General features: G+C 31.8%; 1 protein-coding gene across 1 annotated transcript; it reads left to right on the top strand.

Moving 5' to 3' along the window:
* The first annotated feature begins 448 nt into the window (after window positions 1-448).
* LOC130828607 (uncharacterized) lies at window positions 449-1,027 on the top strand. The gene is made up of 3 exons (XM_057694572.1): window positions 449-634; window positions 708-896; window positions 956-1,027. Exons 1-3 carry the CDS (start codon window positions 449-451, stop codon window positions 1,025-1,027), a joined length of 447 nt encoding a protein of 148 aa, XP_057550555.1.
* Window positions 1,028-18,289: the final 17,262 nt, after the last annotated feature.

Here is an 18,289-nt window from a genome sequence, read left to right as displayed (position 1 = left end):
ATCTCTTTTGTTAGATTGGGATCTGTACTTTTATTGAGGGAGCTTTTAAGACGTTATTTGAGGGGAAGAACGTGGTGAGAGAAGATAGAGAGATCTTTTAAGTTGTCTTAAAGTTCATTAATAAAAGGCATTGAATCCTACGTGTTGGAAGAGAACCAATAGGCGGGGAGAGTAGGCTATCTGTAGCTGAACCTCGTTAACAAATCCCTTGTTTTTGTTTAAGTTTATTTTCGCACATATTTCATATATCTATCAATCGACCTTAAAGTGTTCCAGAAAACGGTTTTGAAAGGTCTGTCAAGCTCTTGAGCTTACTTTCTAGAAAAAAAATTTCAACGGGCATACTCTCTATTCACCCCAAGAGAATATTCGATCTCCTATCAATCTCCACGTGGGACCGCATTTGATTCAGGAGATGATCGAACAAATCTAATTGATACGCAAGAGGATGAAAGCAGCTCACGATAGGCAAAAGAGTTATGTAGATCAACGACGTCGACCTCTTGAGTTTCAAGTTGGAGATAAAGTCTTTCTTCGAGTTTCACCAACTATAGGTGTGATGAGGTTTGGGAGGAAAGTTAAGCTCAATCCAAGATTCATTGGACCTTATGAAATCCTTGAGCGGATAAGCGAAGTAGCTTATCGATTATCAACTTGCTTTACCTGCGTGTATTGACCAAGTACATGACGTGTTTCACGTATCCCAGCTGAGACATTACATCAGGGACGACACACACGTTCTACAGCTTGAACAGTTAACAATGGATGACACCTTGTACTATGAGGAGACTCCCGTTCAGATTCTAGATAGGGAGACGCGTGATGCACGTCAGGGTAGTGTAGCACTTGTGAAGGTGCTATGGTCTAATCATGTTACCGAAGAAGCCACGTGGGAGGTGAGACACGATTATCCCTGGTTTTTTGCTTACGTATTTCTATGTTTATCGCTTTATAGCTATTGCATCTTCTTAGTTTTAGTGAGTTAAGTTCGAGGAGGAACTTTATTCTGAGTTGGCTAGAATCATAAGATTTCGGAATAGGACTAGGTCTTACCAATCCTAGGCCTTAAAGTTTAGTTGGTTCACGTTGTTAGTCGTGTAATATAGATTCTTACAATGCATAGAGTATGAGAAATTGGGTAACATAGCTTTACGATATATATGTTAGCTGGATATTTGAGTATATACTTGAGACTTAGTTTAACTTTGAGTACGAAGTTCATTTCAAGTTGGGTAGAATGTAATATTTGAGAAATTAATTATTAAGACGAGTGAATTTAAGAGAATTTCTAGTACGAGAATGACGTTAAATATACATATTATAAATATATTCTAAACTTAATTTCTTTTCTCTTTTCCTTTCTTTTAATTTGATTAAAAATACCAAAACCTTTCTTCCTCTCTCACTCGATGGAACCAAAAGAAAAAATCGGATATTCATCTTCTTCCTCCGATTTCTTCTTCCTCTGATTTCTTTTGCAATCTTCCCCTGAATTCTTCCTCTGATTTTCGCAAAAAGAACAACAATTGGTCGCCGTCTTCTCTGTCTTCGATTTTCGAAGGAAGTACAACAATGGTTCTTGCTCCTTGATTCTGATTTTCGAAGAACAAAACCTATTTTTTCCCTCTGATTATTGGAAGTAATACACAAAGAACAACATCAGGTATAGTTTCCCCTTCTTTCATTAAATTTCGAGCATATTTGTAACATTCATCTTCATGGTTCTCTGATTTCGAACGCTAGCCATCTTTGGTTGGATTTTTAAGTAACATCAACATTTTGTGGTTATTTTCCTCCATTGAAGGAGAATTCATAAAGCACCGATCGATTTGCCTTCCAAGTCCTTCGAAATTCTGCCGAAATGGGGGGGGGGGGAGTGAGTGAGATTTGGTCTTGTCTATTTAAGCATCGAAATCCAAGCCGAAAATCAAGCATTGAATTCGATTTTTTTTTCGTTTCTTGATGCTGCAAACAGAAGGTAATCCTTCTTATTTCTTTTTCTTCTTTTCTTAAATAATTATGATCTTATTCATATAAAGGTTAGTTTCATTGATATACTTTCACTTGCATATTCCTTTACCATGTATTAAGCCCTAAATATTGATGAATCTTGAAATTTATATAAATTAATGAGATGAGTTCTTAATTAAGAAATTTATGGGAAATGTGTTACTAGTAAGTTATGTGATGATGAGAATTTAAGTGTGGATTATAATTTTAGTAGGAGACTACTCTAATGACTTTTTTTTGATTAGTTAGCATTCTTGGACATGTTGTTTAATTGGAAGATATGGATCTTGTAGTAGAGACTAGAATAGTGAAAATGAAGACCTTGAGATATATTGTTGGAAATCATGATATTAGTTTAAAAAATTATGGTAATGGGAAAATGTTGAATGATTGGATGTTCTTAAAAGAATCTAGAGTTCTTATGAAAATCATTAGTTAATTGGATAGATTAGCTGTGTTTTTCTAATTGGATATTTTGTTATTCTTGTTTTTGTTTCTTGGATTCTTTTAAATATTCTTGGTTTTGAGTTTAGAAGAACATAGAAGTGTTTGAATTGGAAATACAAAGGAAGTTTTGGAGATGTATGATCTTTACAAGAGTGTAAGCTAGTCTAAAGCATGGTTATAATATTTTGATGATAGATTGCGGATTGGAGATAGAACTTGCGCAATCTTTGAAATTAGAAATATTAGAATAGAAGTTGGAACTAAGATGCGATCGTAGGAGGAGATGCAATATGATGCGGTCATAGGAGGAGATGCAATGAGTTATATGGACCTAGTTTTTAGTATCGAACGCTTTGTTGTGATGTTATATTTGTTATGCTTCGAGGCGACGTCATCGAGGAACCTTTCTAGTGATCGCGAAGAAACGACCTTAGCTTCTTGAAGCGTCATTGGTGTAGTAACAGTCCCTAAAAGGGGTCTGGCCAGACCACATTCTTGGAAATAAACTTTTCACTAAAGCTCTTTTGAAATTAAAAATAATTAAGACAAATGTTGTTGTGATTGCTTATGTTGATATTATGATATGATCAATGGATCGGGCTTGCGAGCTGGTCATTGACGGAGTTGAGGAACATTGTTCCCTACTCCCTGTTTTTGAGGCGAGTTGTCATTCAGATATTGACTAGCTTCACCCGAGAGCTATAGGACACCTCTCAAACTAGACTCCCTGTGCGCACATAGATCTAGGAAACTAATGTTGCTTTTAAACCTTTGTTTTGAATTACTGTGTTTTATTGTTTTGGATTGTTACTTCTCATTCAGTTTAATCTGATCCTCTATTGTTTCCAACTTTTAGTTTGTTTTACAGACTGAAACCGGTTGAGAACGATGGGTTAGCGGAGTTGATTAGAGTTCCAAGGATGTTATATTGAGTAGAGCACATTAGAATTTTTTAGTTTTGTATTAGGGTTTGGTAATTGTATATTAGTTTAGACTGTATTGGTTATGTTGGACTTTAATGGAGACTTTTATGATTACTTTGTGTTTTAGTTAGATGTTTGGTTTGATTATTAGCTAATACAGCAATGTCATAGAACTGGCGATCCCTTTGCACAAAGTTTTGGAAATTAGATTTGAGTTTCTTGGGAAGTAAACCCCGTGATGAACCTGTTTACTCAGTCAACGATAAGATGTGTCGTTACATATAAGATAAACAAAACTATCATATTGACAATTCTAAACGACTAAAATCAATGGATTCTAATCATACATATCTTTGGCATTGTCATTTGAATAAGTAAATTGAAAACATGTTAAACGACTCCATTAAGATGGAGTACTACACTCATTTGATTTTAAATCTTATGGGATATGTGAATCTTGTTTGGTTAGAATAATGACTAAATTATCATTTATTGATATGGTGAACGAGCTAGAGATTTATTAGGACTAATACATTCAGATGTATATACTCTATGAATAACTCGGCCAAGGAAGATATGAGTACCTCGAAACAAATATTGTTGATTTAAGTACATATTGATGTATCAATTTAATAAGGTGAAGTCTTTTGAAAAGTTCAAATAGTTTTATAATGAAGTATGGAATCATCTTGACAAGATAATTTAGGCACGAGATCAACGTAATAAATATTTGAGTCAAGAACTTGTTAATTATCAAAGAGATGTGAAAATGTTTCATGACGAACTTCGTCTAAAATATCTCATATGAATGATGTGATCAAGAGAAGAATTTAAACCTTATTAGATATGGTTCATTCGATGATGAGCTTTAGTCAAGTTTTCCGTTTAATTTTGGAATAATACAATTTTATTGTTGTTCATATTTTAAAATCACACTTCATCCAAAGCTGTTGATACAACCCCATATTAGTTATTGATTGGAAGAGATCCTAAGATAAAGATTTAGGGTTGTTAAGCAAATGTAAAATGTTTACTGTCCGGTAAACTTCATGCTAAATCTGACAAGGGATATTACTTCTACATCCCTAGTAAGAAAAAATGTTTTGGTTTGTGAAGGTGTCTTTTTAGAAAGAAAGTGTATTTCTCAAAGTGAAGTAGGAAAAAAAAATTTATCTTGAAGGATTTTAAGATGATCAATCACAAATTTCTCCTTTAGTGGGAAAGATTGCTTCTCTAGTGGGTGCTTATGTATTGTACTACCTCTGGTTGTATACGTTAATGTGATTGTCCCAATTTGTAGGACTAGTAGGAAGAATAAAACTTCAAAAGGGAACCCTATGAATGGTTAACAAATTCGTGAAAGTCATGAAGTCCTTATTAGATAAATAGGAGCCTACAACCTACGTAACAGCGATGGAAAATCCTACTTCGACAAATGGCTTGGAGCCATCAAATCTGAAATGGAATCCATGTATGACCTATAAGTTTTTAACTTGGTTGACTTGTTCGAAGTTTCTAGACCCATTGAGTTTAAGTTTATTTATAAGATGAAGACTTAAATGAAGGTGCGTATCGAGTACAAGTGTATTTATATGATAAATACTACAGGAATGACGAATTTGTTGTCTACTAAGCACAATTGGTGGCAAAAGGTTCAAGCGAACTTCATATTATTTGTAGTGACAAGGATTTTTTGTAAACAACTATGCTTAAACCATTAGGATTATCCTAGAAATAACCTTGTATTATGAATACGAGATTAGACAAATGAATGTTAATACCAACATTCTAAATGGTGACTTAGAAGAGGATGTGTATATTATGACACGAACTAATTCTTTTGTACATTCTAAAAGCTCAAGGAAGATATGTAGGATTTAGAGTTCATTCGTGAATTGAAGTAAACATCTAGGAGCAGGATTATTTATATTGAAGAGGTAAACAAAATAGTTTTGTATCTTCTGAAATTCGAAAGAGTCTTGTGTATACCAGAATGTTAGTGTGAGTTTTGTTGTTTTTTTAGTATTGTATGTGGATGACATATTGATTATAAGAAACAATGCATCGATGTTCGAGACTGTATAAGGCTTGATTGAGTAGTTGTTCTTCTATAAAATATTTTAAAGAGGCTTCGTACATTTTGGGCATCCAAATCTATGGAGATAGATTGAGATAGATGATTGAACTCTTTCTAAGAGCTTATGTTGATAATATCTTTGATAAGTTATAATGGATAACTTTAAGAAGTGTTTCCAAACTAATGTCTCATGCATTTCTCTTAGTAAGAAACAATGTCGAATAATATATGTTGAGCTTAAGAGGATGATTAAGATTTCATGTGTTTTGGCCATTAAATCCATCATCTATGGTATGTACTTGACTAGAATTCATTTATGCTTTGAGTATGACGAGAAGAAACTACTCATTCCCTTATATTGACCATAGGTCGATGATTAAGAACATCTTGTAGTACCTTAATAGGACTAAAAGATAAGGTTTTAGTTTGATAAATGTGTTTGAATAAGAGTGTAAACATTACACATATGCTAGCTTCTAAAAGATAAAGGCGATTTTGATCATTATCGGGCTACCACCTTTACCTTGAAAGAGATGTTAGTTTTAAAGAGTTTCAAACATGGCATTATGGAAAATTCTACAATTGAAGTTAAGTAAACTTGAAAGTATGCAAAATTCTATTGGATTATAACCACTAACTAAACCATAGTCCTAACTCAAGTATAAAGAGTTGTACAAGACTTTTGAGCTAAAACATATAGGAGAGTTGTTTTAGTTGTGTATTATTTTATTATTATACATTTAGTCACAAAGTTAAAGCACTTTGATGTGTTGGTCTATGTTTATCAATAAAATTATTATTCTTATTTAATCTAGGTTTTGTATTAAATAAAATGTCCAAAATATTTTATAACATTCGATAATTTTGTCAAATACATAATTTGATAAACGAAACCCTATATGTGAACCGAAGTTAATTAAAATATTTTTTGTACCTAGTCAAAATCATTAAGCTGGACATAAATGATTTCCTTGTGGACTAATTGTAAGTTGATTGATAACGCAGTTTCATGGGCTATAGAGACATAAAGATGTCTAGTCATTTACGTAGGTATGTATAGAGATACATATTGGACTGACCTACTTGATGTTCTTTAAAAATGTTTGGAGAATTTCATTTTTATATTGAGTGGATTCCTTTGACATGAGTATGACAATAATCTCATATAATAATTAGTAATCTCTTGACATTCTCAAACGTCATGCCGTAAAAGGAGGCTATAAAGGGAATGCACATGTTTGCTAAACATTAAGTGGCCGAGAGTTTTAGTTATACAAGACTGGATAAGTCCTCCTCTTAATTGGGACTGGTGTCTTTGGCCTCTTGAAGAGTTAAAACTGAAAATGCATGGTCGTGCTCAAATGGATTAAAGAGTTGATCGTTTGTTTCGACAGTTTAAACTCATATTTCAAGAAATAAATTTCAACGTTAGTATAGATGACGTGAGTCGATATTATGCTATCAAATTGACATTAAGTGACTTAAGGAATTTAAGGTTACACACTTGTTCAAGGACAAGTGGGAGATTGAAGGGAATTAGTGTCCTTTGATCAAATGTAATTACTATATATAAATGAGACAAATTATAGAGATCAAATACATTCGATTTTTTTAGGTGGTCATAGTTTTTTGCTAGAAACCAACTATGATTTGTATCTAATATGATTAATTTACTACTATTATAATCAGGTCTTATGAGGTCACACATATAACTAATCAATCGGATATATATTTACACCAAGAACATAAGATGCTTATTGGATACTTAAAGTATGACGAGTTATACATAAATTGATTATATGTTTAATTGTGAATTAAAGCATGCACTTAATCATCATAAGTATTACTTGAAATGTGAAGAGTTACTAGTGGTTAATTGGGTGTTTTAATTAGGAATTAAAACAAACATTATTTATCAACATTAAGACATGTAAAGGTTACATGTAATGATATATGAGGAGGTGATACATGGTGTATAAATAAGTGCATTTTGTTCATCTTTTACATAAACATTATCATTTCTAGTATTCTTTACACACTCATGTTCTCCACCTAAAAAGTAATGAGAAAAGGGGTTTTTCTTATTACACACTAGCATGCGTGGTGATCTGTTCGATGCTTGTGGACCAACATTAGAGAAACAACATTTGACGTTCTATTATCTCTATTATTGGTATATTTCATACTCGATTATATGACCTGGAATTCGTGCATGAAGGGTATGATGTTCTTCTATATTTGATAATTCATATTATAATATGAATGTGATTCTGTTTAGATATTAAGAAATAGTTTCTTGCAATTCCGCTTTACGCATCTACATTCTTACAATTTGAGCCCTTATGATTGAAATGCATATTGGTCATTGTTGGGCATGAATCTATTGCTACAGCCAACTATCTTACTAATCGTCTTCCTACAAAAAACTTAATTTTAAAACTTCTCTTAGTACCCTTAAAAATCATATTTTGATTTTTCAAAATCATTATGTTCCACCAAGGGTTTTTAGGTGTGTAGTCAATGTTAATCTTCGTAAACAAATATGAATTAAACTTGTACGGAGAGTTGTTAAATGTGTTTTTATTAGGTATGGAAAAGATCAAAAAGATTATAGATGTTTTGATCTTGTTTGTAAAAAAATGTAGAATAATATGGATTGGGTTTTTTTTTTTTTAAAAAAAAAAAAAAAAAAAAAAAAAAAAAAAAAAAAAAACTATTACTACTAAATTTCTTCTCAAGGGGAGAATACTAGTGAGGATCTTACTTGGTTAACGTACTCTATCAATGAAAATCAGGATTCTCAAAATGATCATGAATCTCACCCTCACTTTCAGAACCTTTAGGATCTTACTTATTCTGAATAAATATAAGTCATGTACCTCATGAATGAATTAAACAAGAATACAATCTTTAATTGAGTTAGAATTGTACCAAAAGCTTAGTGGTTATAGCTTAGTTTTAAAGTTACTGTAATTTCTACATCATTTTTCGTAGTATTTGCAAGTAGTAGTTTGTAACTAAGTTATAACTTGCATTCCCTTATTAGAATACTTACTAATTTGTAATATTTTAATTCCAAGTTTCTACAATGAAGATTGAAGAGCATTGAAGAAATCATTATGGTTTCGTTTTGGCTTTGAAGATCTCAAGTATTTGAAGAAGGGATTGTTCTGATTGATGTTTCTACATTTCCTTTATGTTTGTACATCTAACTATTTCTAGCACTTTAATGCTTAAACATTGGAGTATCTTCATATTTGCTTGTTTATCAAATTACCTAAATATTTTATGTATGCTTGAATTCTCTTTACTTTATTAATAGAACTACAATTGATTGCGTGATAATTTTTTTTTCTAAATAAATTTAAAGTTAAATTAGATAAGTATTTTAAAAAAAGGTAAGTATGTAAAAGATATTATTGCATTAATTCTTTATATCTAACTAACAATCTTAAAGAGATTAATTATGAAAAAAATATTTTATACGTAAGTAAAAAATTATTTTTGATAAATATATTGATTTAAATTGCCATCCTAATTATGAATATATTAATAAAAAGACCTAAAAAATAACAAGTAGTGACTTATTAGAGCCTTGCCAAATGTATTATTTTAATAAGGCTAAAACTGATTGCATGAAAGTTTATTTTCTTAAATAAATATAAACCTAAATAAGATAAATATCTAAAGGATTTCATTGTATTAATTTCTTTAAACCAAACTAAGAGTTTTTTAGATATTAATTGCTTCAAGAAAATGTCTTATACACGTAAGTAACAAATTGTTTTTAAAAAATATATTTATTTAAATCATTAAATATTATTTGAATTATGTTAAGATTAAAACCAAATAAATTAATTGAAAATAATTAACTCAAAATGTGCTCAATTTATTCATTAATAGTTAGTTTATATTGTTTGATTTAATTTTAGAAGATTATCAAAGCTATGTTTTAGTAAAATTTAAGAGCTAAGTTAGATTTTAGTAAGTAAGTTATATATTGTTAATCAAAATAATTATTTTATTAAAATATTTACATTTTAAACTAAATAGTTTTTTTTTTTTGTATTAGTCTTTGAAAAGTTTATTTAGGATATATGTCTCTATACTAAACTCTTTGCATTGTACAGACTTCTAAACTAGTCAAGTTTAACGTATAATAACAAGTGGCATACTTAGAATGGTTGTGTCATTTGTCATTATTTAATTGGATTAAAAATATCTACATTGCAATTCTTTAATTCAGGAAATAATTAATGATTATGTCAATTATATATTTACACAATTTATTCATATCCGATTATAGTATAAACCTCAAAGCAAATCAGAAAACAAATAAACTAATATTTAAAATCAGTCAATCACAGTTAAGAATTGGCATGGGTCGGATTTGGTTCAGGTCCAGCTACACCTAGATCCAGACCCAAATTTTTTTACTGGAACCAGATCTACAGGGTATAAAAAATTTGGACCCGGAACAGACCCTTAAGGTCTAGCGGGTCTATGGTCCGAATCTAGGCCCAAAATAATTTTTTTTTTTCCAAGAAAAGTCTTTTAAAATATTATACTATTTTTGACCATTCGTACAAAAACTATTTAAATGCTTTTAATTAACAAGGATTTTCTAATACGTTTTGCTAATTGAGCAAATAAATATATAAAACTTTCCAACATTCAAGTTCTTATAACAAAATATTTATCAATACTTTTAAATTTTAAAATATAAATACAACGACCACATTTCAATTTATTAATAAGCAATGCCAATGTTTAGAAACGTTGCTGCAGAGTACAAAGTCATCGGTGCATCCATCTAGTGAATAAAAGGAGCAGGTCCATTGCCATGTGAACCTAGTCTGAATATAGCCTCGTCTAACGACTCCTGGGATAGATAGAAACTTAGGTATTGCTCTCTGTTTATTTGCATTTATATACACATAGCACGTCTTAAAAGAGGCCATGCTTCCTCGCCTCCCAGCTCTGTGACGGCAATAGCTCTGTATCCAGAATCACCATCACCTAACACATCAATCCAGTCAAACAAGTAAGGTGGAAGAATGAATGGGATGTCATTAGGCCATGGAAACTCTGAAAAATCGCGCCCTCCTGGATCATCTACAGTAATTGAAAATAAAGTAAATAAGATGAAGTTGTAACAAATGAAAGTAAATAATAAAAACGATAGTCATGTACCGGATAAGTTGAAACTAAACTTAAGTCCTACTGAAGATTGCGTCTCTCGACCACTAGATCTGCCACTAGATCTCCCGCGGGATGAAGATCTAGACCCTCGACCACGAGAAGATGATCTGCTATATTCAAATGCGCTTTTTTTCCTTCTCATGGTTTTACTTGTGCTTGGTCTTCCCTTTCTCGGTGAACTTGCGTAAGGCTCAGGTATTTCAGCTCCTTCTGGGTGTAGTTCATATTCAAGTACCTGAGACATTTGGCGTACAACAGCGAGATCAGATTTAAGGACTTCATCGACTAGAGATTGAAAGTACTTCTTCTCATTGGCGTTCGCGTATCGTACTCCTTCGTTGGTCTCGTCTCCTACCTCTGTGTACCTCAAAGTACTCCAGAATTGATGAATTTCATCCACATACAAAGCACCATGTGAACCGATGCACATATGTAAATAGCATGCACACGGCAATCCATGGGTTTGTTGAAGTACAAAACCGCATTTGTTTAATACAAAATCACCCAGTTCTAACATGCGGTTATACTCCAGCTGGAGCTGCTCCAAGGCATAGATAGATACGTGACGAAATAAAGGTCTAACGAAATGCTGTCACAGCGACCTTGCTACAGAATTCATGGATTCCTATAGCGCTTGTCGGATCCTGGCGTGCTGATTTGTAATCTGTGCGTGTGCCCTTTTAAAAAGGGTATCGAATGAGCTATTACCGCTACCAAGGTAATACTTGAAAGACAAGTGTTGGCTTTCAACTCTTTTGGTAGTCTGGTTACCCAAGTAGAAACAATCATTCGTCCACGCACGCACAAATTTCTCTCTAAGTGGAATCCATGTTCCAGCCAGATACCGAACGACCTTTTTGTTCCTAACCGACCACGTACTCACGATCGCTTGCCATCTCTGTTCAAATTCCCCTATTGTAAAACTTTCAACCAAGGGGTTCCATCTGCCCTGTCTGAATATTTGGCCTTGTTGACAATATGCCAAATGCATAACAAATGCCGCACATCTACATTAAACAAAACATTGAACGTAATTAAGACATATTCAATAGATAGAACGATAATACCTAATCAGCAAAACCTTTTTACCTGGGAAGACGTCACGAATAGCTGCAGATAAACCTTCATCTCGATCGGTCACAATGACGTTGGGAGTCTGAGCAGTGCCGAAAATATCTCTCAATCCCTGCAACACCCACGAATACGACACGGCCGCCTCATCTCGCATCAAACAAAACGCAACTAAGAAGTTGTGATTGGTTGGCGTTATTCCGATCACTTCACATAGTGGCCACTTTTGTTTGTTCGTTTTGTACATTGTATCTATCAGCACAACATATGGCCACGTACGTATCATTTGGATAGAGGTAGGATTTCCAATTAACAGTCTGCTCAATTGCCCTTCTCTATCCAAGTCTGTCCAGACCACGTAATTAAGTTCTGTGGCCATATGAAGACAGTGTTGAAGGGGAGTCCTACCCTCTATCTCTTCTCTCCTTATTGATTGCCTAATATTATATATCTAATTCATACTAGCATAAAAACCAGGAAAATTATCTCTAATAGAATTCATAATAAAGGCCGGTTGCATTTCGGTTGCACTAAGCTGTCGTATGTGCTCCCGAATATCTACATTGATCCTACTCGCCCTTATATGACCATCTCTGTACACTAAGAACGGGTGGTTATGTTTTCCTTTTTCACCAGGACACACCCTTACCGTCCAAGGTCTTTCTCCTGGTTTACGACTACTTCCTACAATCAAAAATTTACACCCGCAACTTCTATTTTTAGAACCAGGTCGGGCAGTATTATCTAGATTATGTATATCACCCCTAATATTACCATAGCGGTGACATCTTAAATAAACACTAACTCTAGAACGTCCTTCTTTCTTTTAATAAGAAGCACGTGTAAATTGAAAACCAATTGTTATTGCTATCGCATCGGCCAAACTATGTAACTCATCTACGGAAATAAATTCCCTATCCGTAACAAAGCTACCGGAGTAGTCTACGTTATCTCAAAAGTTTTCAAACTCTTGCAAATTTGAAATCAAAATAATATAAATTAATTACATTAATGATGAAAATTTAAATAATAATTATAACAAAAATTAATAAAAGTACTAATACTAAAAAAAGAATTAATAAAAATAGTAATAATAATAATAATAATAATAATAATAATAATAATAATAATTATTATTATTATTATTATTATTATTATTATTATTATTATTATTATTATTATTATTATTATAATAATAATAATAATAATAATAATAATAATAATAATAATAATAATAATAATAATAATAATAATAATAATAATGGCAACAATAATAATAATAATAATAATAATAATAATAATAATAATAATAAAAATTACAAAAATTAAAATTAATAATGACGACAACAACAACAACAACAACAACAACAACAACAATAATAATAATAAAATTTACGAAAATAAATTTAAAAAAATAAATCGCACAAAACTGGGCGACTGAACCATGGTTCAGTCGCACAAAACAAGGCGATTGGACCATGGTTCAATCGCCTAGTTTTGTGCGATTGAACCATGGTTCAATCGCTCAGTTTTGTGCGATTTAATTTTTTTTTTTTATAAATTTCCAATGATTCAAAACGAAAAATTTACATACCGCATCCGATTCGTAGTCGCTTTCGTTAGCCAGAATTAACCGATTACAGGTAACAACTTGTTTAAGAGTTTTTAGAGAGATAGTACCGTGTTTGAATTCGTACTTCATACGCGACTAAGAATTCGATATATATAGACGAATTTTCCGGATTAAAGTGTTAATAGTTTTATTAAATGTGATTTACATTTATTAATTAAGTTTTAAGTTAAATGGTGTTTTTGTAATTTTTTAAACTTCAAGGATAAATAGTAATTTCAAGGTGATAACGATAAAATAAAAAGAGGTGGCGAACTTTAGTAACATCTTTTTATTTTGCAGATATTAGGGAAATCAAGTATGAAAAGATGGGTATTGTCAGCATCTATCGTTTCAAAATTGATGATGGTTACGTGTTGAGAAGTTAATTTCCCTATGGAATCAGGTTCTCAAACCTAAACGATTTACTTGCTTTATTGCCTTTTGAAATTGTGTATGCTTAGATCTCAATTGCATTTTAGACATTCAAATTGGTTGACTTGTACATTTAAGTCTTACTTCCACTGTTCCATTTTAGTCGCTACATTTGTATGGGCACGGGAATTAAAAAAAGTGATTGATCTACTCTGTAGCTGATTGTTTACTTTATAGAGTATAGTATTTTATTATTGTTAATTGAAAAAGAAAAAAGAAAAATAGGTTATTAGGTTACTTTATAGAGTATAGTATAGTATTTTATTATAGAGTATAGAGTATAGAGTAGGATAAAAATAGGGGTAGGTGGAACTTTAAATGATTGTTTTATTACTAAAAACGGAAATGTAGCAAGTAATATAAAATTGCCAAAAATAGAAAATATAGCTGGTATTATGGAACGGAGGAAGTATTTCCCAAAATTGAATTTCTCTATCCTTTATCAATGTGAACTGAGAAAATATACTTCATTCCTTCTGCAGTGTCTACTAATTAACTAGAATAGTTAATCATTTTTTTGTTTACTCTCAGTCCATTCTGATGCATAATGGGTCCTTCTAGAAACTGTTCAAAAACATTTATTGTTTGACCTTGACGTTTTGCTGCTCTAGGCAAGATAATAGTGCTTGGGTATTAATTTTGAACTTACAATTTCAAAGACTCTTCTTTTGTGCCAAGATATGTTCTTATTTGTGTTTAACGTGATATTAATTTAATCTCTATAAATATTTTATGTTCTGGCTGCTCCGCCCACCCCTTATCATCTTTACAACTGCAAAATCTATTATTGTGGAACCTGCATTTGTTATGATGAATCAAAGTTAATTTCATGCCATATGCAACTTCGTAACATCTCTCTTGGACAATTACATTGTACACTTTTGTCTTTTCGGTAGTCATCTCCTTTGGGTTGATTTTTTTAGTTTACATTTTTCGATTCTTCTCTCTTTCTTCAATTTTAGTGTTAGTTTTACAAATTTACATTAATTCGGATAAAAATTAGGATTTTTGTATTATTTGATGAAAATTTTGTATTTTCATTCATTTTTAAATGAAAAATAATTTTTTTTGCTTTGCAATATTAATTTTTGAATGACGAAATAGATGTAAAGATGTTTTTTGACTTGATTTAGTTAATCCTTTAATCATAAAACATTTGCAAGAAATTAATACTATTCATCAACGCTTGGTGAATTGTTACAATGAAATTTCTTAATAAAAAAGTGAGATGCAGAAATTCATTCATTTAATTTTACGGTTAGTACTTTTTATTTATAGTGTCTCATAGGTTTTGGTGGATGACTTGGTAAGATTATAATTTTTTATCATGAGAATAGGAGAAAGTTCTACGGGTAAATGTTTTTGATGTTGTGTTGATGCCTACACTGGTGTGTCCACTGGCTTTGCCTCGCATGATGAAGGATACCCTTTCGTTTGAAATAACCTACTTAGCATTCATATATGGCACACGCGTAGAAATTCAATATTATTGGAGTGGGAAGGGTTAATGTGCTAAGTATATGGAGAATATTGGTTATAAGTATTGGCTTATTTAAACCCAAATATAGGTATTTTATAATGTATGACTTTCTCGATCTAGATATGTACTTGACTAAATTTTCGCAATTCAATAAATAGGCTGACGAACATAGAACTTTTCTAAGGCAAAATTCATATTCATTTAATAAGAATTTGGTTATTAAGGGGCTACAATGCGAAAATTCATATTCCTATTTGTCACTACCAAACTGTTGTTAGGTTTGTGATTCAGGTTAAGTTTGCGTTATCGCAACAGTCACCTGCATCGATTATGTTTCCAGTCTGTCTCAAGCAAGCTATTGAAACTCTAACTTTCTGCTAATTATATTGAGATATATGAGGGCTTAGTTTGCTATAATTTTCTACTTTTGTCCATACTACTTAATTTGATACATTTCCTTTTAGTTTGCTTGTATTTCTCATAGATTTATCTGCTACTTCCTTATGCAGATCTTGGATTGAAGATGAAGCGAGAAAAACCCAAGCGTGTTCTTTCTGGTGGAGGTGGGACGACAATGAAAATGGGACAGACAATAGTGCTTTAGGAGTCGAGACTAAGAATTATTTTGTTGCTTGAGTACACAAAGATTTGGTCAGTCTGATTGAACTTGTGTAATAACCTATCATGGGGACCATGTACATTTGTAGTTTAACTACAACGTAACTGATTTCCTCTGCTTTTGGTAGCAGTCATACATGACAACCCAATTGGAACAATATGACTTGATTTTAGCAATCTATACTGTAATTTGTATGTATGGCAAAGTAATTATGCATGAGCTAACTCGGGCAAAACTTATTTTGCTGAGGGAGTCAGAAGGTTAGTGATGATGCTAATATGGTAATCTTACGTCATACCCTTAACATCTTAACATTTATCTTATAAATATTGTTTTTATACAGCGTTTTGTGTTGCAATTTACTAGATATGAGTTGCTTATCAAAGTTTGTAAAGAATTCTCATCTCTTTATGTTTGTTACAACAAGGTTATTCTAGTTATTAGTTACATGTTCAATCGAAATCAACTTAATCCATAATGGAGACTTTTTCTTGATTGTGTTATTGCCAAATAAAATCCATTCTCATAGAAATATATTATTTACATGTTGTTTTAATGACCGCGAATTATAATATTAGCTCAATGATAACCATAAAATACAAGTTGCATTTTACTATTTAATTTTTAGGAAAATTTGCTCAAAATAATCCCAACTATTACTCATTGGTAAAAAATAATCCCAACTATCACTTACTTTTTAATAATCCAACTATCACTTCAATTTTGTTCATAGTATGCCCATCCCCTTTATTGCCGGTTACAACCGGTTAAAAATACACCTTTGGTATTCCACCCTTCCCTCTATTTAAATTCTTCTTCTTCTTCTTCCCGATTGCTCCTCTCTCCATTGATGAAGCTTAAAACCCCAAAAAAATAAATTGAAAATTGAAAATTTTGCTTTTCTTCCAAATTCGAACTGTATCTTTCCCATTTCCAAATTCAGAAAATCTTTCCCAAAATAATCATCTAAATCAAACCAAGAAATCACGTCTGGGTCAATTGATATGGTACAACCTTGACCACCAACATAATCTAAGTCATTGTTTGTCCATTTGAATTTACTCCCTAACCAAAAATTAGCAGTAAACTTATCAGGTGCACCATTCTAAACATAAAAATAGGAAAAAAAATACATACAAAAACCAATCAAAAAGAACAGATTTAACAAAAAAATTAACCTAATTGAAAACAAATTAAGAAAAAGGAAAATAAAAATACTATTGAGCAACCTCAATCCAACAACGCACTTGTTATTTTGTGCTTCGATTAATCTTCTATGCTTCTAAAGAATGGATTTTTAGGGTTAGAAATTTGATTGGGGGGGGAGGATTAAATTTGGGACTATGGAGGGAATTAGGTATGAAATTATGGAGGTAATTAATGGGGAAAGTAGTTGTATACACAATTAATGGGAATTAGAAATTAAAGACTATAACAGAACAAAAAAAAAAAGAAAAACGCAATTAAAATCATTTTTACCTGTTTTAGCCGGTAATAAGGAGAAGGGGTATGCTATGAACAAACTATGGTGATAATTAGGATTATTAAAAAATAAGTGATAGTTGGGACTATTTCTGGCCAATGAGTGAAAGTTGGGATTATTTTGAGCAAATATTTCTTTTTTTAATCTAATAAATTGTGGTTTTACTTTTCCTTTGCTGCTTCCACACATGACTAAGGAAATAAAGTTGTTCCACGAAAAGGCTTGAAATTGCTCAATACATTTTTATGCGTCATGTTTGAATATATAAAGCCATCAATATGTTGTCATGCCTTACTTTGATGTTGTTGCCTAATATTACCTATACAGTTTCAGCCCTTGCATCTTTCAAACTTTTGCAACACATTCACATTCTAATATTTTTCATTTGCGTTATTGTTAATAAAAGTGTATAAATTTATTTTAAATTCGATAGTATATTTTGGTACTGCGTGCATAGCACACGACCCCCAACTAGTAAATGAAAAACCTTTTTCATCTCTTGTATCCAATCATGAAGTTTGGAAGGTTGTCTCTTCCCGTTGTATGTTTTTGAAGCTAGTCTCTAAATCATGAAGTTTTCATTTTTAATTTATTCACAACAAAATTTTCCTTATAATTACTTTATTATTGATTATTTGGGTAGTCAGTTAGTCTAAATAGGTGTTTATTTCAAGTTATAAATTAGAATAGCATGTTGTTTTATATAAGCTTAAGTATACTAGATGAGTTCTTGGATGTGTTGATGTGCAAAAACTTGTGGATGATTTAAAGGGTACTTTTATAGATTAGTAGACTTATAAGACCAACTTTTAATTTTGGTAGATGCTCACTTCATAAGAGGTTAAAAACCGTGTAGTTGTGATTGTTTTGACTTTCGTAGAGTGCTAGCAGCGTCAGGTAAGTACACGTGTTAGCTAACTCTTGCATGCATCT

Source organism: Amaranthus tricolor, chromosome 12, assembly GCF_026212465.1.
Source record: "Amaranthus tricolor cultivar Red isolate AtriRed21 chromosome 12, ASM2621246v1, whole genome shotgun sequence".
Lineage (NCBI taxonomy): Eukaryota > Viridiplantae > Streptophyta > Magnoliopsida > Caryophyllales > Amaranthaceae > Amaranthus > Amaranthus tricolor.
The sequence above is the reverse complement of the archived record's forward strand: the minus strand, read 5'-3'. Positions and strand labels throughout refer to the sequence as shown.

Coding starts and splice junctions, on each gene's coding strand:
- LOC130828607 (XM_057694572.1), top strand. CDS start 449: ATGAAAGCAGCTCACGATAGGCAAAAGAGTTATGTAGATCAACGACGT. Junction 635..707: donor TCCTTGAGCGGATAAGCGAA/GTAGCTTATCGA, acceptor CACGTATCCCAG/CTGAGACATTACATCAGGGA. Junction 897..955: donor CCGAAGAAGCCACGTGGGAG/GTGAGACACGAT, acceptor ATCGCTTTATAG/CTATTGCATCTTCTTAGTTT.